Raw genomic sequence first — 24,480 nt, 5'->3', positions numbered from 1 at the left:
TTCCTTCCCCATATATGTGTTGATATTAAGTCAATTCCTCGTTTACGTTTGTCCAAACAAAACTAAACTCCATACTTCCCATAAAGCTCAATAACCAACAAATAACCTCTTATTTTTTCTTTATTCAGATACTTACTCAGAATAAACGTGTTTCGCGTTTGGTGTCTCGCGCCAAGTATATATAGATCGAATACATATGTCCATGTGTGATGAACATGTGTGAGTGTGAGCATACCTGTCTCTTTTCATTTATTGGGACCCGGGCGATCTATGAATTAAGAATATTTCAATGCCCAGTGATGAATACGCTTTTGAATACAATTATTATATTGTACAGGTGTACAACACGTGAGAATATAAATGTCGGTTTTTTTTATTTATCATTAAAATTTAAATTGTTAAAAATGATAATTTACTCCCACGCTTTAAAATTTCTCGTGTCATTCGTGTTAAAATTATCATTTTCAACCTACGCCTGATATAAAAAAGGTTTTTGTGGTTTTTTATTTGTACCATTATTTTCCACAGCGTCCAAGCCCGGGCTATATACCTGGACTATTTTGATCAGTTAAGCTACACATAAATGGACACCTTCGAAATTACATATAAATAAATCTAAACAACATTTTTTAAATTATTTCTTGACGTATCTGCGGGTGAGAACCTCGAGAATTATTTTTAATGATATTCCCTGTATCAACTTGTGACAATTCATGATAATTTTTTTTTTAAATATTGTTAATATCAGTCACTTTAGTACATCATTAGACTCAATTTTCCTTCAATCATGCCTTCCAATTACGTCATGGGACATGGCCATTAAAAAATGAAACGAGGCATTTAAAATTAAGGTAAAAAGGTGCGTGGACCAATCTTTCATATTATTATCTCAAACTGCGCCCTCGACATTCCCCGAGAACACTTTAACGAGAATAAGAAGGACTCAAAAGTTGAGTTATGCGCTGAGACGATGCCAACAAAAAAAGGAAAAAAAGATTGAGACTCGTTTCTAGGCTAAGGATACTTATGCTTTTTTAAGAACTTTTTGAAATTTTATTTTCCTTTCGGTCTATTCATGAGCCACGTTTGTAGGCTGTTCAGTTAGTTCTGGGCATTCTTAAAAATATTACGGGTTTCAAACATTTATTCTATTCCATTTATCCCACAAAGGTCCTTATATTGCCTACACTCAATGGGGGTGTTGCCGGTGAAACTTTCCATCAGACTGCCTGATGTGTGTTACCTGCCGGACTACAACTGTACAACTACCCTTCCATTATTTTCCGTGTTCGAGTCAGAACAAGTAAAAATAAATACAAAAATTTGGGACAACATAAAACATTGAACATTAAATCTTGGATCAAGTAAAGATGGACCCGTAAGCGTGAAATTGTCAGACCAGTTTAACAGTGCAGCTCACTATTAACGATTCATAGCTATCACTTGAGACACGTCTTTAGTCTTCCCTCTTCTGTTCTTTTCTTCGCTTATCTTCTTCTGCGTACGTGCCTTTGCCTTGTATTGTACACATATACAGCCAGTACATCGAAGTAATGAGACGGGTTGCAGGCTTTCGCGAGATTCCAAAGGTACAACTTGCCCAGCTAATAAAAACGTGGATCATGACAACCGTAGACGGCTGTCGGCTACTTAGATCGGCTGCTCTTATAATCCTCATCCTTGTTTACGTACTTCGATAAAACAAACATAAATAATATCTACAACAATACCAGCCTGGCTCAAGACTATACGATATCATCCACATCTTAGGTGGCCATTAGCAAATTTATGGAGACACGGACGGCACAACCGGAAAATCTAGTGGTTTGCTTTCTCAAAAGACGAATTCCTAAGGCGTTACGTGGCCACTAAAAACACGTACAATAAAAATAATAACTACGTTTATTGTATTGGTTTCAGTCTTTAGTTGGTGGGTAAAATAGAAACCTGACGTGTTAACGACCTACGTGGGTGTTGAGTTTGATCGTTTCGTTTCTGGAGGCCTTGAAACACTGCTGACAGACTCTCCCACGCGGTTAAATAAAATATCTGGTCATTGGCGAACAATTAGCGGTATTCCAGTGAGGAAATACCCAATGGAATCCACATTAAATTACATATGAGGAGGATTTTTTACTTTATTATTCATACGAACGTAGAGTATGGATGTAATTCATATACGTGGAAGAGAGAGAAAGGCATCTTAGATCGAGAGATTGCACAGCTTGGACCCCAGCTCCTCATGTGTGGGGACGTGAACAGTGGTTTAAAATGGGGACAATGCCATCTCTTCCGTTTTTAGTTGCTTAGTATATAGTATATGAGGACATACTGGGATGTATGCGTGGAGAAGACAAAGAGGTATCGTGTACCATTATAAGAGCATGACTGCTTGCCACGCCACCGCCAGTATCGGAGATTCTTAGTACTATGGGCATACGAGCATGAGCATGTTGCTTTCGTACCTAGCTTCGGCCATGCCCACTATTGTATTGTTTTGAATTAAACCTCGCCTTGTTGGCAGTGTTTGTTAAAAACTTTTTTCTGTTTTTAAATGAGGTTTTGGGTTTCACTGGTATTTACCAATCGTGGGACTATTTTTTGTTAATTACCTTACCACCATTATGATTATGCTAAAGGGGTATAATGATAATGAATAAAAAAAAAACACGGAATAATAATTTAGATTAGAGAAGCTAAGGGAAGGATTGGGAAGGATATATGGATAATAAAAAATGATTTTTGGTATATACAAAACACCTCAACACATGTTGCTGAGTAAAAAAAAAGAAGGAGGCGATGGAAAGGAATATAGAAGCGTAGGTAGGTTCTCGATGAGACACGCTCGTTGTCGGAAATAACGACATAATGACACGGTAGAAGATGAGTGCCTCGGGTAGTATGGAGTTTGGAGTAGGTAAATTCGAGGCTGAAGCTAAGTCCGATCCGGAGAATAAGAAATGGAATGGAGAATAGATTAAAAAAAGCACTTGGTGTCGTGACCAACGTTACTTTTTCTTATTCTTTTTTCCTTCTTATCGTGGCTGTTTCTCTATATCCGTTCGAGAGTAATCGGTAAAGCAGAGCGCACCAGAAAATTACTACTTTGTTTAATTATTATCACGCTCTCTTAAACGTTAAAATCGAGGGAATTTTAGTGAGTATTTAGCCTAGTGTATACTTCACCGCAGTTAAATTAGCGCCTTTTGAAAGCCGCTGTGACCACCTCGTGCGCGCACACGCGAATCAATTTTCGCGGGATGTCAGTGTGTGTGAGTATGAGTATACTAGAATATGTGTTGAGAGTATAGAGTACGCAAGTTGCATCGAGCTAACACACGCACCCTCTCTCTCAGTTGCACTCATTGGAACGCAGGCATGCGAATCCACCGGAAAATTTCATTGATCACGGTGCTAGTGCAAGAGACCTCTTGATTTCATCACTTCGCGGGACCCTATCAACACTGTCGCGTTCAGTAAACAAATTTTTTGTTTGTTTACTTTTTACGTTCCATGTGATCTTTGACTTTATTTTTTATAATATAATATTATATACAATTTTTATCAATTCCCAGCGCGTGGAAACTGTTTATTTATCTACTCATATGTATTAAGTTACGAAATAAATTAAATTATTGATAATGATAACTTACCATTGAGACAGGAATAGGTCCGCCGGCTCCATTCGGGTAGGGGTATGGTGACACGAGATAACCCATGTTGAACGATGAGGTGTGAGGCGTCGGGTCCACTTTTCCTGAAAACATTTCATATTTTTATTCATTTATCATCATTTAGAATAAATGCTGGATAAAAAAATCGCTGAAGATAGTATTGTCAGTTGTAGAATTGCCGTTCAAAATTTAATAAAATATTTTATATTTTTGTAATTCAAGTGTAATAAATTTTTTTAGAAATATTTTTATCATTATTATTAATAAATTTTATTGTCAAGTTAAGTTTGCGGAAAAAATACTTATTTAATAGAAAATATAATGAATTCATTATTTTAAAAAAAATTGTAGTGTTTATAATTTAATTTTGTGCATTTTACAAATAAGTAATAATTTTTTTAATTAAATTTGCAAGGTATTCAAAAATTAAATTTCAAGGAATATTTATTTTTGAAAGAACTTAGTATTGAACAAAGTAATTTTGTAAATTTTTTGTATAAATTCAAATAACAAAAAAAACCTGAAGAAAAGTTTAACAATAGGAAAAAATAAATGAAATTAAATAACTTATTTTTAAAGGAATTAATAATTAATCAAAGATTTAATTATTAATGGGTCAAAATTTTTAATTTTATTAATGGATAATTCAAGTGATAATTGTAATTATTAATTTTATTCTACACAAGAGAGATAAAATTTTTTAATTTATCAATTTGTAACCCTGAATTAACGTAATAGTAACCTCAGAAATAAAAATCTTTGTAAGAGGCAGAATTGTGCTAACTTCACGAACTTCTAGCTGATGGCGATCCATCGTATAGCTAATTTAGATTTACGGATCTTTACATTGACAGAACAGTTGTCTGTAAGAAAAAAAAATGTGTAAGTTTACGAGAACTATTCGTTTTATGTTCAAATAAAATAAATGAATCTTTAAGGCAGATAACTGAATCGTTATTCTGACGAAACGTTATTTGAAGGTTGATTGAATCGTCATTCAGGCAATATTTTTCTCTCCGTGTTAAGAGCTACGAGAAGTTATTTTTGTCTCTTTTTCTCTAACGCGATGTTACATTGGTACATCTACAACTCAAATCAAACAAAAATTTGTAATTTTACATTTGACACTTGCAGTATCGACAGTATTACCATAAAATCAATCAGAAAACAAATAAGCTTGAACAAGATTAGGATCAAAAAAGTTTTTAAACTGTAAACCAATGCTGTAACTAGCCTACAGATAAAAATTTCATCTACATCAATTCTATAATAGTGTCGTAAAACGTTTAATGGCACATGGAGCTGCAATTTATGTAACAAAAACGATTAAAGGGGAGTAAATACATAAATACATAATTAAATCTTAATAAAAAGAAGCCTGGGCTAGTAAAGATCCAAGTCCTCAAAAAGAATAATTTAAAAATGAAAAAAATTTATATTGTAATTTATAAATAGCATGATTGAATGCCGTATAAAGTATAAATACTTGAAGACCAAATAAAAATATAATCTCCAATATTATCGTATGCCTATCAGCCAAAATGGACGACGACGCCGGCGCGCCTGTGAAATACAAACTTACGTACACATGTATCAGAAGAAATATACATACAACACATGACAAGAAAGAAATAGAAGCGCGCGCATCTGAACGACGCTCGCGCGGTTATCTCAACGCACATGTGCGCCACACGCCTTACAATCTCCGAATTTATTACCAATATATATTTATATATTGGTATGGGAGTATTATATCCATCGTACATCTTACACCCTTGCACCGCAACACCCCCTCACCCTCCTTTCCTGCATACTATGCATATACTTATCGTTTTGGGAGCGCTTAGTAGTCCAACAAACATATAACACAAGTCTAAGTCTGTCAAACTACAAGTTTGAAACTTTCGATCTCTCTTAAGATATTCAACTTTGTTTACTATTTAAAGTTGGGTTAATAAGTCAACTAGTTCACCCGTCACCGATATTTATCTTTCTTTATTGTTTAATTATATGCTGCTGTGAGAATTTAAAACTTTTTGACAATTCCGGCTGAAGAGAAGAGGTTAGAGTGACTGAATAAACTAACAATGATAATGATAATGATAAATTATACAATAGGATAAATAATATATTATCATAAAATAAAAAAAGGTTTATAAAAGTGAAAAGTGTGTTAATACGATCGTGAGGCTGACTTATGTGTAGCTTGTTGTCGGCTGGTAAATTACTATAATTGTGAAGTTCCGGCGATTTTTAGATTAGCTCTGGTCCATCAACTGGATAACCTGGCCTACCGACCTGCCGACATCACAAAACGCCCGGCGGTTCTCAAATTTAACGTTCTGTCTATTTTTTTTCCTGTTCCTTGTTTGTTTATTTGAATGAGTTGAGATTTATATTCAATTTAGCTTGCGGTTTCCATACGAAAATTTTTCGCCATCTAGCGGTTATTGTGGTACTTGTTAATGTAACGGATCATTTTATTCACTTTGTAACCAATTATTGCCTATATTGTAACGATTTACGCATAATACAAAAATTTATAAATAGCCGACTATTATTCAGGTTGTTAATGGTTTACTGAAAGTGAGTCTCTTGAAATAAAAAAAAAAAAAAAAGTAATTTATAAAATCCGTTATACTAATTTGACATAACACACATGTTTGAAATAATATTTGAACGGTCAATTTGTCGAAACTGGTGCTCAGTGTAAGATGAAAAAGTAGTCGTTAAAAAAGAAGAAACTAAAAAACTGTTAACGAATATGTTGAGTAGATGAGTGGTAAAGTGAAAGAGAGAATGAGTCAGTAGTTTTTACATAGTTTTTCCGTTTTTCCCTCGAGAATACAGATGAAGATGAAGATGAAAATGAAAAAAGGAAAAAGGTCAGGGATTAGTGTATCCCCACGGGAGCAGAGGACCGCACAGATTCCTAACCCTGAAAGTGTATACAACACATACATATATACATACATAGATATATATGTTTATAAGTAATATAAAAAAGAAACGATGACATAGATGGGCCGGAGCCTTTGCCTTGAGTTTTTGCGCTCGGTGTCAATAGAAAATACGTACTCGTATCCGGTCTCATGGGCCCCGACACGGGAGGTCTTTTTTATCCATGCAATTCTCCATCTCATTCTTTACCTTTATCCTGGCATATTTTCTCTCGATGTAGTGTTATTTTGTCCGAGTAAAGAATAAGAAAATCTACAGGAAAGTATAACGGACGTACCAATGAATTCTGTGTGGAATTTTTAGTGTTAGCCTATTTTAATGTTTTGTAACATTCAGGATCCCTGAATATTCAGTCCCCCCGAGACGAAGAACCAACAGCAACAAGTGTAACTGCTTTTAGTCACGGCATTTTCCATAGTTAAATATCACCCGTAAAAATTTACCGAGAAATCGTCGGTAAATCGGTGTTTTATACTAAAATTCAATGTTTTCATCGTCTTTTGTGCCTTAAGTTCATTCAATCCCTTTGCCGATTTGTCAAAAGCATTTTTTATCTCTTTACATTCGGCAACACTTCTTTTATTTTTCTTTTAGACGATCCGGAACGTATTTTTAAGTGTCCGAAAAATGCCCGAACGAATTTCAATTTTCATTATACATCTATTTACTTTTCATCTATCTTTTTTGTGGGTTTACGCGTTTGCAATACTAAGAGGTCATTACATTGAGTCCGAACGGATCAAGTTGAACCAAAAAAGTTTTTCAACTTGAAAACAAATGTTGGAACAAAGACAACATAGCATTAAATTATCGTGAAATTTCCAACGAAACGTGCTCATTCGTTCTGGTCAACGTACTGAGATGTTAAGCGAATTTGTCGTGGTTGAGGCACGTTATGCCTAGTATGCAGGGGTTAAAAGTGTTTAATGAAACTTAAAAAACAAAAAAAAATAAATAAGTCAAGCAAGATAAGGTTAAGCATGAGTGGAGATAAAAGTTAAGTTTTCATTTTTCTCTTGTAAGATATGTACAATGAATGTTAATGTTTAATAAAAGATAAGTTTGTGTGATAATACTATGACAAGAAATACGAGAAAGGACCGCGTTAATGTCATATTTTGCTTAACAAATCATACGTTTAGACTTACGATTTTGCTGAGTCATTTTTGAGTTAAAACATCGGTAATTATTTATGAAATTGGGGTCTAATCTTCGATGAAAAGAAATTTGAGCTAGCATCTCCGTATGTCAGTTGAAAAGAATTAATTTTTTTTTATAATTTTGAATTTAAATTTCCAAAATATTAAAGATACCAAAAAAGTAAGTCTTTTATCCTTGAGTCAGATATTTAAACTCTAGTTTCAAGACAGCTTCAAGATTTTTCTCGAAAAAAATTCTCTATACTCGGATTAATATTTTCCCGAGGCAACAATGGCAGTTGTGTGCTAAAATAAATAAAATCTCAACAAAAAAGGTTTCTTGGGCTGTTTAGTCGTGCTCGCGATTATTTCCAGGAAGAAATAAACGAAGTAAAGAATTTATCGTACAAGTTTTAAAGCCGAGCTTAAAGTTAGCACACGTGTAGACGATATTTTCGGTCCAACGACCTTTTTTTTACTCATTCTCACTTTTTAAACCGGAAGCGTGTCCAAAACTGCATACATCCGCTTGCAAATTCATTCTGCATATATACAATTATCTTTGTTTAATAAAATAACAAAAATTATCCAGTACATACACACCCGATAATAAAATTTATAAACAAAAATCTTAACAGTGAGTAAAAAATCGTCCCCGAACTTAACGGCAGTGCGAAATCTGAAGCGGCAACGCCGCAAGGCCACGAGGTGTCGGAGTTGAGTTCGTGGCCTCGGGGATACCCAGGATCAAGTAAGTAAAGGTAAAGTAATCAAAGGGGTCTGGTGTGCCAGTATTGTAGGAGTGGAAGTGCTGCCAGTGAGAGTAAGAGTGAGAATTCGCTTCTGCACCGCAGAAAGAATATGATGGACAAGGACACGAAAGAAGTACACAAGAAGTCTCGGTTCAGTTGGATTGGGGCACAAATAAAATAAAGGACTTGTACAACAACTTGGAAGGGTGTAACCCACTGGAAGTACCTTCGCCCACACTACTCCTTTCTCATATTTATCCTCGTCATACCGCAATACTGCATTCTTTAAAGACGTCGCTGTTGTACTGCAAGACAACCACAGCTAAACACTGACACACTACCTATAACTATAACCGGTCTTTCTTGAGTCTTCTGGCTCCATTCGAGGATCCAGGCTCAGGCGATAAGTTTGACACCCGTGGACAATCCTGTGCGACCGGTAGAGTTTATCGCAAGGATAACTGGACGATAAATACTCAAACCCAAATCGATGATAATGCCAAAGTTTCATAGTTTATTGGTGAATCATTTATTGATGGTCCATCAGGTTTTTCCACTCAAATTTCCGCGATCTTTCGTGGTATTCATGGAAATTTTTTTCTATGCAGCAGACTTGCTCCTACACTTGTCTGATGTGGTTCTTAGCACAAAGAACACCGACCGAGAAGATCATGTGTGGAGTGCACATGAGAGCAAGTGTCGAGTCCCGTCGGTTACGCCCATATAAATCCTCGGTTACCTAGTCCCGCTTCTTTTACAAGATACAATTATTTATCGAGACCGGGTGGAGCTACCATATTTAGTCCTAGTTAACTCAACTTCTTATAAGTATTTATACTGTATACTTTGTACATATATCTCTTTATATATTTATTTATTATGTACCCAATCGTTTCTTGGAGATTTTTTTTATTTATTTGTACGCTTCCTTTTCCATAAACGTCTCGTATTCTTATTCTTATGTTAAAGCCTCTTTAAATTTAAAAAAAAAATTATAATCCAGGCAATTTACCGTAAAAGGGCCGAAAATATATGGACAAAGTTGTGTATGTATGAAAATATAAATTTGGAGTGGAAAATATTCCATGTCCAAGATTCTAAGATTAAAATTGATGACTTGTTCTTTTCTTCAATTTTTACTACATATTTTATTTTTGGAGATTGTGGAAAGATTAGTTTTATTTGTAAGTGTTTTAGGGTCTGGTTTTTAGGAAACATATTTTTTTTCTTTACTTAAAGGAAAACATGGGTTTAAATACCCGAGGTATCTCGTGGCCGTTTTTTCAAAACAAATTAAGATATAGGAATTTTTTTTTTCTTTAGACTTGAGAATTTTTTTCCAAGTTATAATTAAGAAAAGAAGTCAGTTGAAAAAGAAAGTGAAGTTTTGGAATATCTTAGTATACATAAAGATCAACATTCGACAACTCATTTATTATCACGGCAGTCAGGGTGTGGAACCAGTTACCGGAGGAGATTGTGATGATTACTGATTACAATGAATTTCGATCAAAGTGTTACAAGTTTTTTGTCGATAAAGATGTTATATAATCGTCATTGCATAACTGTTCAAATTACTAATTATTTATATTTAAATTTATATTTTTTTCATCTCTTTTGTTTTATGATCTAGAAGCATTAAATGTTAAATTAATTACTTTGATGGACTTTGCTTTGAGACAACGTTATTTATTTTTACTTCATTATTATCATTTCCATTACTGTTAATAACTTTTATTATTACTATGTATTAATTTATATGTAAGGCCCTTAGGGAGCTAAGGCTTCAGGGTCTAAAATTTTGATAAATAAATAAATAAATAAAAATAAAGTTCAGATGAAACCTTGAATTTAAAGTCGCTTCACAAAAGTTTCATTTCTTTATAATAAAACGACTTTTATTGTGATATATTATTCAAAAGAATAATATTTTAGAATAACCAATGAATTTAGAGTAATTTTCAATAATGGAAGAATATTAAATATTTTCCGACACAAACATTTTATTGAATAAAGTGGAATATATTAAGGCTCATAAAAAATAACGATAAAGTTTAAACTAGGCTATAAAATTTATCAAAAAAGTTTTGAATAGTCCAGACACGTTTTTACACTAAGAATCATGAGCAAATAATACTTAAAAAATGAATTTTTAATAAAAAATTTTCTTTTATAAAAGTGTCCAAAATAATATTCAGCAAAATATCCTCGGAAAGACTCAAACGCCGGACTTGCTCTAAACAAAGAGCTTTATGGCCATATTTATAGTTGTCGTAAAACACTACACAGATTGCTAACCTCGGCCGATACCGCAGTTGCTGCTGCCATTCCTTCTTATTCTTATTCTTCTTCTTATATTCCAGTCTCTTGCCTTTCATTCTCATTCCCAATATGTATTTCTTCGTCTCCATTCATTTTTACCCCGATTTTCTCTCTCTTTCTGTTGCCTCAAAATATTTTTTTATTGCTTATCATTATTATTTTTATTTTCTCTTAACACATATACTATAAGCATTTATCCTTTTCACTCGAGTCATCTTCTTTTCTGCCTAACCATAATATATCCTTTATATAATCATAATCATCCTCCCTTTCTTGTAACATACATATATACATATATACACCCGATTGTAATTATCAACGCCCCTCAATCGGTAACTCTTATTCTTCTTCTTATTCTCTTCTGGCTTCTTTCTTCTTCTTCATCATCTTCTTCTTATCCTTACTACCAATAAATTTTTTTTCAACATGATAATGATACTTTTATCATATTTTCGTTTCATTTTTTTGTATTATTTAACATGCCCTTAAATTTTTTTAATAATAACTCTCCATTATAAATGTAAGCAATAAATTTTGCAAATAATCATTCAGTGTGTTAAAGTTATTTTTATCTAATTTACGTTCAACATTTTTTTTTCGCTTTGCGCTTAAAATTTTTATAAATTATCGATTAATTTCAAGCGGATGTGAATCACTAGGAAACCTAATGGGGTTAACTTTTTACAGACAAATCCACCAGCAGATGTTAAAATCGTCACATTAAAAAGTTACTAAAAAAAGTTAACGATAACTTGTTTGAGATTCACTCTTTTATTATTTCATAGAATATATACATACATAGATATAAAAAAATTTTTTTTCTGTGGTTATATACAGCCGTCCAAAAGTGTATCGTTTGAATAAGCATTACCTCAGAGTCTTTAAATAGCTGTATCTTTTAAACTATTGACCTGTCGGTATTTTTTATTCAGAACAAACTTATGGCATAAAATTATCTTAATAATGTGACAATGACAATGTATGGTAAACTTTCGTCGACATCCACACCCCTCAACGCCCCAAAAATATAAATATAAATAATCATCCTTCATTTTCTAATCACCAATAATTGAAAATTTTTATTCAATTAACATTAACAAATCGTTTTAGTCTATTAAATTCCCCGCCTAGCACAAAAATAAACGTTTAATTTATAATTTATTATACATACATGTATTTTTGAGTCGTAACATTGCGTGACGATGTGAATTAAATGACCCACGTGTTGAGCACGTGTTGCCATGGGTCAGGAACCTGATTTCCTGTCAACCATTCACCATTTTCTGATACAACTCTATTCTATAATTAATTATTTCCCTAGCATGTACATACTAGAGTCCGTTACCAAAAAAATACCACAAAAATTAAATCAGCAACGAAAAAAAAAAAAAAAAAATAAATAAATAAATAAATAATCATTGAAGCGAGGGGAAAAAAATATCAGGTGAATTTAAAGAAAAAGATAATCCATCCTGTGTTCCCAAAAAAAAACATTTATGTGTATAATAATGATACATTCATTCACCTACCCTTAGCCTTAGATTCTTGGAAAAATGGTTTACGTATAAATTTTGTTTATAAAGGAAGGTGCAACTCCACAAGGAGCTAAAGTGCGAGATCCGTTGAGAGAATACAACTAAAAAATCCCGAGTATGAGGCCCTTACATCGCGATAGGAATAAGAATGAGAATGAGAATAAGAATAGGGAGTTGAGTTTAGTTGGTTGAGTAAAAGGACAAGGTAAAGCTAAAGCTAAAGGTAAAGGGACTGTAGTCTGTCTTTCTCTCTCTTCGGCGCTCAGGACCACTGCATCAGCAGGTAGGCTCGTTAGCAAGCAGGTAGAAGTAGAGGTTCTACCTTAACTCCCTAGCACAATCGAGAGTGGTCTCTTGTTCGCTTCGAAGGTATACCGGGTGTCTTAGGACCACCAATATCCATTTACCCATCGGCTATTTTTCCTAAGGTTCATTTCAACTCAAACCTCCTGTCTGCTTTTATTTTTTAAACCATTTGTCACTAAATATATTTATAAATACGAGGGTTCACGCAGAGGAACCTCCTGAGTGATTTCCCAAAGTTTCTAACTAGCTAAATTGTTATCTTCATGGTGAAAAACGGACTTCTTTCATCCGAACATTGATATGTACGGATGAACGGAAAGGCCGTAGTTCAAAAACTACGGGGGTTGGTGACTTGGTTTTTTTTTTCTTCTTTATAGGTCTTCAAGATGGAACTGTTGATAAATCTAAGGGGGTGAAAAGTTTTTTCAATGACTACAATAATTATTTTTCATAGAAAAAAAAGAGTTATTGATGGTCTTATAAGACCTCTATAGAAGACAAAAGTGTTATAATTTAAAATTTAATTACGAGTTTATGCAAGAATTGAAATAATCTCGCACACCCGTTAAGCAATAAGCGTAGAAAGGAGCCAGAAAAATGAGAAAAAAAAAATATATCCGAACAGAGGGAGACAGTAGGCGTTAAAGTGAGCTCTTGAGAGCGAGAGAGATGATCTGATATGGTGTAGCTGTGTTCAGAAAGGTATTCGTAGCAAGTTCATGGTGATGCAGCCTCTTGTTTTCTCTTGGTCTCGATATAGTAAGTCTTATTATTTTTTATTTCACAAATACTCCCTAAAGTAAGCTTCTTTCTCCATCTTAGCATCCCATCCGCAACACTACTGCCTTTGGTTTTAGTCTTTTATCTCAAGTTTACCATACACTACACCATACACCCTACAATATATGAACATAACACCATACTGTACAGCTCGGCTCCAGGCGATCTAACATAAACGGCCGCCTACACGCGAACTCGTCAATTACTTCGCACAACGAGATATCATTGGCCTGAGTTGTTAGTTGTTAGCCAGGCTTTACATTACATTTCAGAGCCCAGACGTCTCGTATGTTAAATTTGTATATTTACAGTAAACCCCAAATTATATATTGCATTTTTTCAACATTTTTTTTATTTTTTAATAATTATTATAAGCAATAATAATAGTTTTATTTAAAAGTTGAAATCAATTCTGTTGTTACAATTAGGTGTTACAGCTATAGAATTATGTTTCTTATCTTAAAATTTAATTGCAGCTACAAATTATGGTTCGAGAATTGTTTATCCAGGATTTTGGTATTGCGTTACACATGCGTATGAATACAAATAATAATAATAACAATAATAATAGTAGTAGTAATAGTAGTAGTACAAGTAAAAAGGTTTTTAAGTAAACAAAAAATACTGAGAAATAAAATAAAAAAGTAATGAATGTATACGGTTGTTATAGAAGTTTCAAATGTCTCGTTTCGGCGAACAACTTTAGACCACCGTCACTCTACTCGGCCATTCCAATCACCGGATTATTAACCACTTGAGTGCCCGCTAGCTGCTGCTTATTCTACTCCTCCTTTTTAGTTGTAAACTTTCATGTATGTGTGTGTCTTTACTAACTAGACATACATACATACAGCTACGTATTTTAACTAGTTATTAATCTCATTACTTCTTAAAATAGTAATCTGGAAAATAGTTTTTTCTCATCGAAATTACTATAAATTTTAATGAAAATTGTTATTTGAAATATTTACGGAAGAATAATTCAATTTCGGGAATGAAGAAATTTTAAGCATCAGAATAACTAAACGAGTATACATATAAATAGGCAATAAACTGTAGTCGCGGTTGTAAATTAGTCGGTAAGATTAATTTAAAATGCAAGTAATTTCAGGGTTGGTTGACTCTTAAGTAAACTTAAGTATCTAAGTGCATAAATCTAACCCCGAGTACACATTTTGGCAGCATGTGTGACAGTAAATGTTCCAACAATTAGTCAGTTTCACCGAAACAACTTAAATCTGCTCGAAATCTCCATCAAGCGACTTCAAACAATCTCTTTACTACTAATTACAATTACTTTCCGTACAGATCAATGATACTGCTACTAATTATTATAGGCACTATTATAGACGATTATTACTAAAAGACTTCTTGTTATTGTAGAAATAAATGAAAAATATTTTTAGAAAATTTTTGAAGAAGAATAAATAGTAAACCTTCAATTCTGCTATTTCAAGAGGTTTTAATTCCAAGAAATTTCTTAACTTCTTTACAAATAATTTTTTAATAAATCTCTGAAGAAATAACTAAAAAATTTTTTCGAATTTTTGGTATTTAATAATCTATCATGGATAAAATTTAAATTACTCTATTTTTCCTAAATAATTGGTTGGGAAATTACTTCGTAAATTTTTATAAATCTAAAATTAGCTTCATTTTTTTATATTTGTGAATTTTTATTATGAATGTATCACAAAGAGAAAAGTACTTATTTAAAAGCTTTCTGTTAAATATATCATAGTAATAAAAAAATTGAATTGACTCAAAAGAAAAAATATTTAAAGAAAATCATTTTCTTGAAGAAAAAAAATTTTCGAGCTAAGATATTTTATCGAAACTAAAATCAACAATTTTTTAGTTTTATTCAATGAAAAAATTAGAATTACAAAAATGCAGTTTTATAACTTCAGCCATAGCTTTTAAAATTTTTTTTTGAATCTTTTTTATAATTTATTTGTTTTAAAAAATCTTAAAAATTATCAGATCTGTTATCCTAGTATTATAAATTCAACTTTACATTCCACAAAATCAAATTCTTTAAAATAATTTATTTGATACATTTCTTCTTTACAGAAAAGTTAATTTTTCTCTAAATGAACTAAATTTCTACCAAATCCATACCAAAAAACTCATAACACTCAAACTAGTAAATTATTTTTTAGTTTGATTTAATAAATTATGCGAATATTACCAGAATATATCTTTAAAAAATTGTATTGAAATTTTTCTTTAATTTTTACCCATTAAATTTACTCCAAAATTTTCTTGATAACAATTCATGTACTAAAAATTGTTATATATTTGTAGATTTCAGTACTATAAATTTTTCTTGTTTCAATTATTTTTCTGCTTGAATCAAAAAAGTCAAACTCTTCAAAAACAATTCTTCAACTCCACCATTTCTTGTTTGTAATCAAGTCAATTTTTCATAAAAAATCTACTAAAGTTGAATACCAAATTCCAGCCAGAGAAATCAGCTAATTTCACATTTCATAAAATAAGATATCAAAAATAAATGACTTACCAAAGACCGGACTGAGATCAGACCTCGAGGAGGCCTTACTTGCATATGCAGCTCCCGCAAGTGATCCCTTTTCCTGAAAAACATCTTTTATAACTACAAACTCAAAAACAACAACTCAAAAATATAAAAATACTTGATTATATATCACTCGCACCTCTGATTCGGTGAGATCGATAAGCGAGCTCTTCTCCTCGGTAAGGTTCTCGGAGGACCTTTTCTCGTCCTCGCCCTCATCCTTGAAAACCTTGACCTCGTCCTCACTGCCGAGATCATCTCCGCCGCCGCTGCTGCTCACGTGCGGCATTATTCTGTTAATAACAAACCGCCGACCGTCCGCCGACGGGACCGATCGGGCGTCGTTCCACCAGCTTCTTCTTTTATTTTACCGCACACACTTTTCCACTTTATAATATATATATTAAACAAATATTTTACAACAATACCTACAAGTATAGCAGTAGAGTGAAGAAAGGGTTAGCAGAAAGTTAAATTTAATTTTTAACAATTACTTAATAATAATGAATTATTAATTAATATAAATCGTCACTTAACCTAAAAACACTGCACCTTATTTTACAATAGCTATTCCTAAAAACACTTGTTACATAAAAATCAATTCTCTAATAAATATAATTATTACTATTTCTTCATTCTCTTCTAGCGAGGGTGTACAGACTAGGACAATCTGTAGCACAATACTGAAGAAATTTATACTTATCACTGAGAAGAAATGAAAAATTGTACATGACGGTGCTCGAAGAAAACGTAAGTCTATTATTTTATTTAATAATTATTTTTATAAAATAAAAACTACTAATTTTTTTACCGAAAATAAACGGAATTCATATTTCACTCAGATCAAGAGCCAGAAAACACTTGGACTTTTGTTTCTCTTACCCGGTATCGTCGACACCGTTGACACATCACACAGTAACAACAACAACTTTGGATCAGCACTGCGAGAGTTCGTCAGCAACCCGCGGCATGCCATACTGCCAATTGCGTGGAAATATATCTTCTTTACTTCAATAATTTTTTATTCAAATAAAAAAACTAATTCTTAGAATAATAACAAAAATTTCTTCTCAAAAAATTCAAACTTCAGTTACATGGTAAGTATTTTTTTAATATGTTATTATTATTATTTTTAATTTTACTAATTTTATGTTTCTTCTTTCAGATTTAAAAAAGCGCCGGGCAGTTGGAAAGTTATTATTATTGTGAGTGTTATTTTATTATTGTTTATATTTTATAATAAATATAAAATAACAACGCTCGCGGTACGCTCGACCTGGATGCTCGGTGCTGACTGCCAGCCGGATAGCTCTGCCACGGGCGGGCGGCTCTCCCACGCGTGGACCAATCACGACGACGGATTCGCTGCGCGGCTTCCCTCCGCGCCGAGTATACAAAAGAGAAGAAACTGAACCTCGGAACGCGGAGAGTGAGAGAGAGAAGCTACTAGTCAGTAGTGCCAGCCATGAGCATTGCCAGCCGGTTGAACCGAAGATCCACGAGCTGTTACGGAAAGCCGCGAACTTCAAGCGGTATGTATTTATGTGTATAAATAATAAATATATCTGTATTTGTAATATATCTGAGTGTGCATGTGTGTGCGCTGTTGTAGATACGTTATATGTTATGTGTTATATGAGACCGTCATATGTAGTCATTGCACCGTCATATGACGTTACGAGAAATGAGTAGTCTATTTAACTCTACTCGGGGATTTTATTTGCAGTTTGGACGATCAACGACCACCCACCCAGATAGCAAAATGACGTATTAAGTTATTCCGAATGAGCTCAGATTTCTGATTTGGACGTCAGAGTCTACGTCTAAAAGACGTCTTTAAGACCTTCTCAAGAGGTCGAATGCGCCGCTTATTGTAGACTTTAAGAACTCATCAAAACGAGCTCTTAAAGAACTCTTTTTTCTGAACTCGCACAAATGAATGATTTTTTATCTCTATACGCTATTATAATGATAACAATAATAAGAACACAACAAAAATAATATTAATAATAATAATAATAATAATAATAATAATAATAATAAAAGTAAATTATGAAAAATAATTCTGAGTTTCATGGAGCACCGATGCTGATTTCGAATGTTTATTATTTTAGTTAGACCTAATATTGTCGGTTTAAAGAGAGAAAGTGAAAATCGCAATTGCTGTAACTAAGATTCGAACCCGAGTCGCGCGCGTGCTAGATCGATACCTAACCCCCTACGCTGTTCAAACGATATATCGTTTCACATCTCATTATTCTTATAAGCTAAGTTTATATAGTGATGAAATGTTGCGATCATTGTCTATATTATTTATTCTATTTGATACTGTGTATCGATAGAGAAAAAGTAACTTTTACAAATATTTATATACTAAAAAATATTCAAAAGTCTACCTGTAATATTTTTTTAAATAGTCTATATAAATTTTGTTTACTTCTCACAATATAAAATCTAATAGATAAATTAATGAATATTAAAAATTCAACAATAATTAATAAGTATATAGTTATAAGATATCGTTAAATTCGAATAAAATGTTTAAAATTGATACATGCAAAGTACTCCTTAAATGTAGAAAGTTCACATAATTTTTTCAGATTAGAATCCAATTTTATTATTTTATCTAAATTAGTTTGATTACGAACCAGATTTTAACATTATTGCCTATTACTTCATAATATAATTTAAAATTTTTGAAAAATTTAATTAACCTGGATTAAGAGAAATGAGTTAACCTATGCCAAGTGTCTATCTATATATTAATCTATTCAAATTGTTTTAAATCATTTAATTCGAATTATTTTTAATCATTTTCAATTTAATTTCTCAATCAGGAAAGTAATAAATGAAAAATGAATAAGATTTTGACAGCTTTATATTATAAAGAAATTTGTGTTTTTGTTTATAATGTCTATAAGCTCATTATACGCAACTCAAAAAGAAGTCCAAAAAAGGGACTCAGTTAGATGTCAGAAAATTGACTCCAAACTTATGAGTTCATTAAGAGCTCTTAGTTCTGACCTCGTAAAAAAGAGCTCCTTAAGACGTCACATTAGGACTTATATAAGAAGTTTTTTAAAAGACTTCATACTGAAATCTTTCTGACTTGGATGCTGACTGGGCAGTAGTCCGAGATTTACAATTATTCGAGATAGATTTTACTTTGGAAATGGAAATGGAAAGTGTTTGGTTTTTGGAAGCGAGGTTGAATGCAAGTATTCTTAAAGTTTTGTAGCCATAAAGAATTTTTTTTTTTTAATTTGAGTAATTAAATGAAAGTAGCAGACATCTGACAGTTTTTAGGATTTTTCTTATTGACAAAATTATTACAGAAAAATTAAAATAAAAATTCTACATCTTGAGATTTAAAAAACTACAAGTGCAATTTTTTAAAGATATTTTTTTAGTTATAATTTAATTGATGAAAAAAAAAATAAAAATTGGGTAACGCTTGCGGATTTCAATATAATTTGAAGTATGTATTGTTGTTTGTGACATTAATATAACAGTATAGATTTTTTAGGTTTTTTTTTAACAAATGAATGAAGAATATTTTTAAAGTTAAAGTTGGAGAAATTTTTTTAAATTATTATAATTTTTTTAATGATATTTTCGTTGTAGTAATTATTTATTTAAAAAAAATAAATAATTATAAGATGTTTATTAAGTTCAGTTAATTAAAAAAAAAATGACAGATATTTTATAATTTGGGTTTTTCTTAATAAATTAATAAAGAAAGAATTAGATTTGAAGAATCTTTATTGTATAAATTTTTAAAAACCATTGATGTTAATTTCTGTTTCATATTTTCTTTGTAGTCGAAAAAAAAATCAAACAATTGTAAAGTGTGTATTAACCTCAATTCATTTTTAAAATGATGGAAATTTTTTTTAAACTAATAAAAAAAGAAAAAATCTTAGATAAATTTTTTTTTCAGAATTTAAAAAAAGGATCGATTAGACTTCATTTAAAAATATACATCCTTGCATTGAAAAAAATCATTCTTGACTGGAGGGTAAATTTTCTTGGCTCAAGAAAATATTAAGGAAAATTGAAAATTTCTTGAATGAAGTCAAAGTTTTTTGAGCCAAAAAAATTTCTTCTTGCTCCAAAATAATTTTTGTCTTCCTTAAAATTTTGTTGGTGTAAGAAGTTTTTTTTTCTGTGTTATAATAATTCATTTATTTAAAAGAAGCACAAAATATACACAATATTTCTACGAGAAAGAGAAAATTCTTCGTTTCTTGACTCAAGAAAGTTTTTTCATGTTTTAAACCAACTTTAAGTCTTCTGAAAAAGTTATATTCGATTTGATTAAGTATTGTTCTTCGTGAATTAATTTCAGTATCATTTCTTGACAATAACGATGGATTATGAAGAAAACTTGACGAAAATCAGGCTTTCAGAAACTTAAAATAATTATTGTTATATATTTTTCTTAATACTTTAATTAATTTGAAGCTTTGATTAACTTAATTAATTAATTAGAATTTACTTGATTTATTTAATTCTGGTTTAAATAGAATCGAACGATTAAGAAAAAAAAATTTATTGCTCTGCCAAAATTATATTAACTATTTATAAATATCTGTATTGAGTGACCCCGTCATTGGCCTATGGCTGTTAATAGAGGTCTTAATAGAGGAAAATAAATTAATACTGATCTAGAAATAATTTGTTTAATAAAAGCAAATATCTATTTGATATCTGTTAATCTAAATTGATTTTTTAATACTCCTGAAAATGATACACATTTTATCATTTTTAGATTTTTAACTAAATATATTGTTAAGATAAAAGACCCAGTTATTGAAACTGGCCTAGTTATTGACACTAACAATTTTATTTTAATTAAAAAAAAAAATCAACTCTAATAAATTAATAAATATAATTTTTGAGTTATAAATTTTATTAAGATGATTGGTTTTTTGAGAATATTTTATTTTTTTAATTAGAATAAAATTGCAAGTGTCAAACAGCTAAGCCAGTGTAAATAACTGGATCTTTTACCTTATAAAAAATTATTATTAAAAAATTCGACTCATGAAAATTTATTAGAGTATGGATGCTGTTTTTTTTTTTTTTTTTTTTTTTTTCGTAACTTACTAATTAACTAAAAGTCACAGGTATATCGAAGAATTAATTGATTACTTATTAAATAATATTATATTGAGAAGAAATAATTCTTCTCAATATTATATTAGCCAAGCAAATAATGTTCTTCTTATTAAGTAAAGTAATTAAATCTTTTTCTGAATAAAAACTCTTAAAAAGTCTTATTCTTTTTTCTGTTTTAGATTCTAAATTCTAGTTTTTTCTTCAAACCTCAACAAAAATTCAAAAATTGACATCAATAATTAATAAAAATAACATTTTCATAGTGTATATAAATAGTAAGTACAGACGTATTGACTAAATACGATGTCATGGACCATCCATACGCATATATACTTCGAATATATGTCTAGTTATATACACATAGATATATACATACATATAATATATCTGTCCACTGAAATGGAATAATTTGATTATTGGTGATATTAACGCTGTCCACTCGCTACCTCCCAATTTTCGTATTTAATTAGCATCACCACTGGCCTCTGTACTCTCTATCATTTTCTATCGCGGCTTAATTTGCAATGCTAAAATTTACTGCATTAATCTTCTTAACAATCTTGTATTTTTAAATTCAGTGAAATATTTTTTACCGCCTGAAAACTCACGTGAGTTTGAGGTTTTATTTCTTCTGAAGAATTTCTATACTGCCCAAAAACAATTTATGATTGATCGATCAATCAATTGATCGATGATTGATTAGTTGATAACTTAAAAAATATCCGTTACCATTAGAGTTTGTAGAAGGTACTTAAGTTCTACTAAAGAGGGCAGACTAGACTGACTAATATCAGAGATGAAATATTTTAAAAGTTCTTTTTTTGTTAATTAATTTATTAATCAAATTAGTTAATTAGTTAATTCGTGCAAGGGTAGAGCTATAAATAGTCAGAGGTTTGAATGATAAATTTATCAGGGAAATTAATTTAACAAAGTGATAATTTAGTAAAAATTATAGTTATAAATTACTAAGGGCATTGCGTGCAAAGTAATGAGGTGTTGGATAACAAATTATATGAGTAATTCATAAATTATTTTTTGTTTATTGTTTTTTGTTTTAGATTTTTTGCTGTATATTATTGACAATGACGTTTATGTGTTCTGTGAAATGTTTACTGGTTTGTTCCATGTTAACAGATTTATTATTATTTTCTCGTGATTTATTTTAATGACGCTTAAAATAATGTGAATATAGTTAACAAAGAGAAGACATGTAGCATTTTTATAGTAAAAGTACTGAAGATAATTTTTTTTTTTTTTAATTTACATATTTAGTGATGGTTTTCAAACATTAATGTATCTTTCCGCTTTTTTTTTTTGTATGTACAATATATACTGAAATATTTAATGCAATAAAACTCTGTCATTGCAGTTAAAGTAGAAGTGTGATGAGATGATGACCGTATGAATAAATTAAGACACATCCAATTTAATATTATATATATTATATATACTATTAGTAATGTTTTATAACTTCAAATTTTTATAATAATCTATATAATTAAGAAGATAAGGAAAGTTTTGTCTCCCGCGTATTTATATGGTTTTATATGCTTATCAACAACAGTTAATTTATAATGGTAAGTCTTCCAAGTAAATCAAAATAGATTCGAATTTCAAGATAAACGCCATTTATTTGATTATTTATTTCGTTTTGTATAAGTGAATATGGCTATAAGTCAGAACAATTTATTCATATAATTATATAAGGGCCAGTTTTTCAATCCGAGATAAAATTTTATCCTGTGTCAATAAATATCTATATATCTCATGTTTATAGATATACTGGCAATAATAATTTTATCCTGGATAAAATTTTATCTCGGATTGAAAAACTGGCCCTAAGAGATTAGAAAAATTTTTTGTAATTTTGTAATGGATATATCTTTGTCGCAAAATGGGTTTAATAAAAGAATTTTTATGGTTAAATTTTTTATCATCAAAAAAGTCTTGATAAGAATTTGTGCTTTTCTACGGTTTTATATATTTTTCAGTGATAGTTAATTTTTTATGTTAGTTTTTTGGAATAGTTTTAAATAGTTTGTTTGTTCTATAGATTTGTTCTGTTACATTTATCCATTAAATTATTTGTAATTGATCATATAATAGCACTATTATTTTTCAAATTTATTTCAAAAGTACCCAAACTTTCTATAATGTGATTAAAAATATCAAAAAATCATTAAGCCAAAGTTTTCTTATTCATAATCCGTAAGGGCCAGTTTTTCAATCTGAGATAAAATTTTATTCAGGATAAAATTATTATTGCCAATATATCTATAAGCATGAAATATATAGATATATATTGGCATAGGATAGAATTTTATCTCGAATTGAAAAACTGGCCCTACACTGATAAAAAAATTGACTCAAGAGCCAAACTCTTGAACCAAGAATTCCATTTTGAAGAAAATGATTTTCTTGGGTCAAGAGAATAAATTCTTGACTCAAGAAAATTTTCTTGGGACAAGAATAATTTCTTAGCTCAAGAATTTATTTTTTTGACTCAAGAAAATCATTTTCTTCAAAATGGTGTTCTTGGTTCACGAGTTTGGCTCTTGAGTCAAGTCAATTTTTTTATCAGTGTAGATCTTGGCAGTCGCATAGCTACTGAAGGTTGCTAGTAATTATAATAAAAAAAAATGATAATAGTTATTATTATTATTCTTATTATATAAGTCCGAAATACTCATTGAAAAATAAATAAATACAATATTTAAAAAATGTAACATATTTCTTCTTCTGATCTTCTTCAAAATATTAATTAGGGCAAGTATTTATTGAAACAAATTAATATGTATTGCATAAGATTAATCAAAAAAAAAAATATGACAATACTCAAGTAATATTGATTGGCATTGAAATGTATAATATTATAATATAATATACTGGTTTAAAAACATAATCATCCAGGACCGTTATTATAAGAACGTGGTTTTATTTTGTAGGCAATGAACAGTCATTCTGATTTTGATTCCGATGCAGTCATCGATGCAGTCATCGATGCAGTGTTTTTTCTTGATCTCGTATCGTGTATAGCCAAATTATCCATTGAAAAGGTAATTTAAAAAACTCTGAAATTTTTGAAAATAAATATACATTAACAAATGATAATAAAGTATTTTTCTTTGAGATTAAAAACAAAAATTTAAAACTAACTTTTGGTTTTGTTTTCGTGATTTATCAGGTCATGATTGCAGCACAAAAATCTTTAAATTTCAAAGATGAAAAATGCGCGTTAAAACCTGCACTCATCCGCATTACATCACCTTCAACAGTATACTTAATATAATACGTTTAATACATATGAGTATGTACCTGCCATATATAGATATATAAATACATAATGAT

General features: G+C 30.7%; 1 protein-coding gene and 1 long non-coding RNA gene across 3 annotated transcripts in view; one reads left to right on the top strand and one right to left on the bottom strand.

Annotated features, from left to right (window-relative positions):
* The window catches only part of LOC123270392 (protein pangolin, isoforms A/H/I/S-like), a 29,815-nt gene extending 12,490 nt beyond the window's left edge, over positions 1 to 17,325 (bottom strand). Inside the window, exons 1-3 of the mRNA XM_044736425.1 lie at positions 16,148 to 17,325; positions 15,994 to 16,066; positions 3,654 to 3,757 (exon numbers count right to left, since the gene is read on the bottom strand). Coding sequence (XP_044592360.1) covers positions 3,654 to 3,757; positions 15,994 to 16,066; positions 16,148 to 16,297 — 327 coding nt within the window. The 5' untranslated portion in view covers positions 16,298 to 17,325. The remainder of the gene's footprint in view (positions 1 to 3,653; positions 3,758 to 15,993; positions 16,067 to 16,147) is intronic.
* Positions 17,326 to 19,133: 1,808 nt separating this feature from the next.
* Positions 19,134 to 24,331, top strand: LOC123270394. 2 transcript variants are annotated; one of them, XR_006510590.1, is made up of 3 exons: positions 19,134 to 19,215; positions 24,078 to 24,188; positions 24,263 to 24,331. It is a non-coding gene; the product is annotated as an uncharacterized LOC123270394 (long non-coding RNA). The 2 variants fall into 2 exon arrangements; XR_006510589.1 differs by lacking the exon at positions 19,134 to 19,215 and adding an exon at positions 22,154 to 22,709.
* Positions 24,332 to 24,480: the final 149 nt, after the last annotated feature.

The sequence above is a fragment of the Cotesia glomerata genome, linkage group LG8, assembly GCF_020080835.1.
Source record: "Cotesia glomerata isolate CgM1 linkage group LG8, MPM_Cglom_v2.3, whole genome shotgun sequence".
In the NCBI taxonomy this organism is placed as follows: Eukaryota; Metazoa; Arthropoda; class Insecta; order Hymenoptera; family Braconidae; genus Cotesia; species Cotesia glomerata.
Note: the sequence above shows the minus strand (reverse complement) of the source record. Positions and strands in the feature narration are given on the sequence as shown.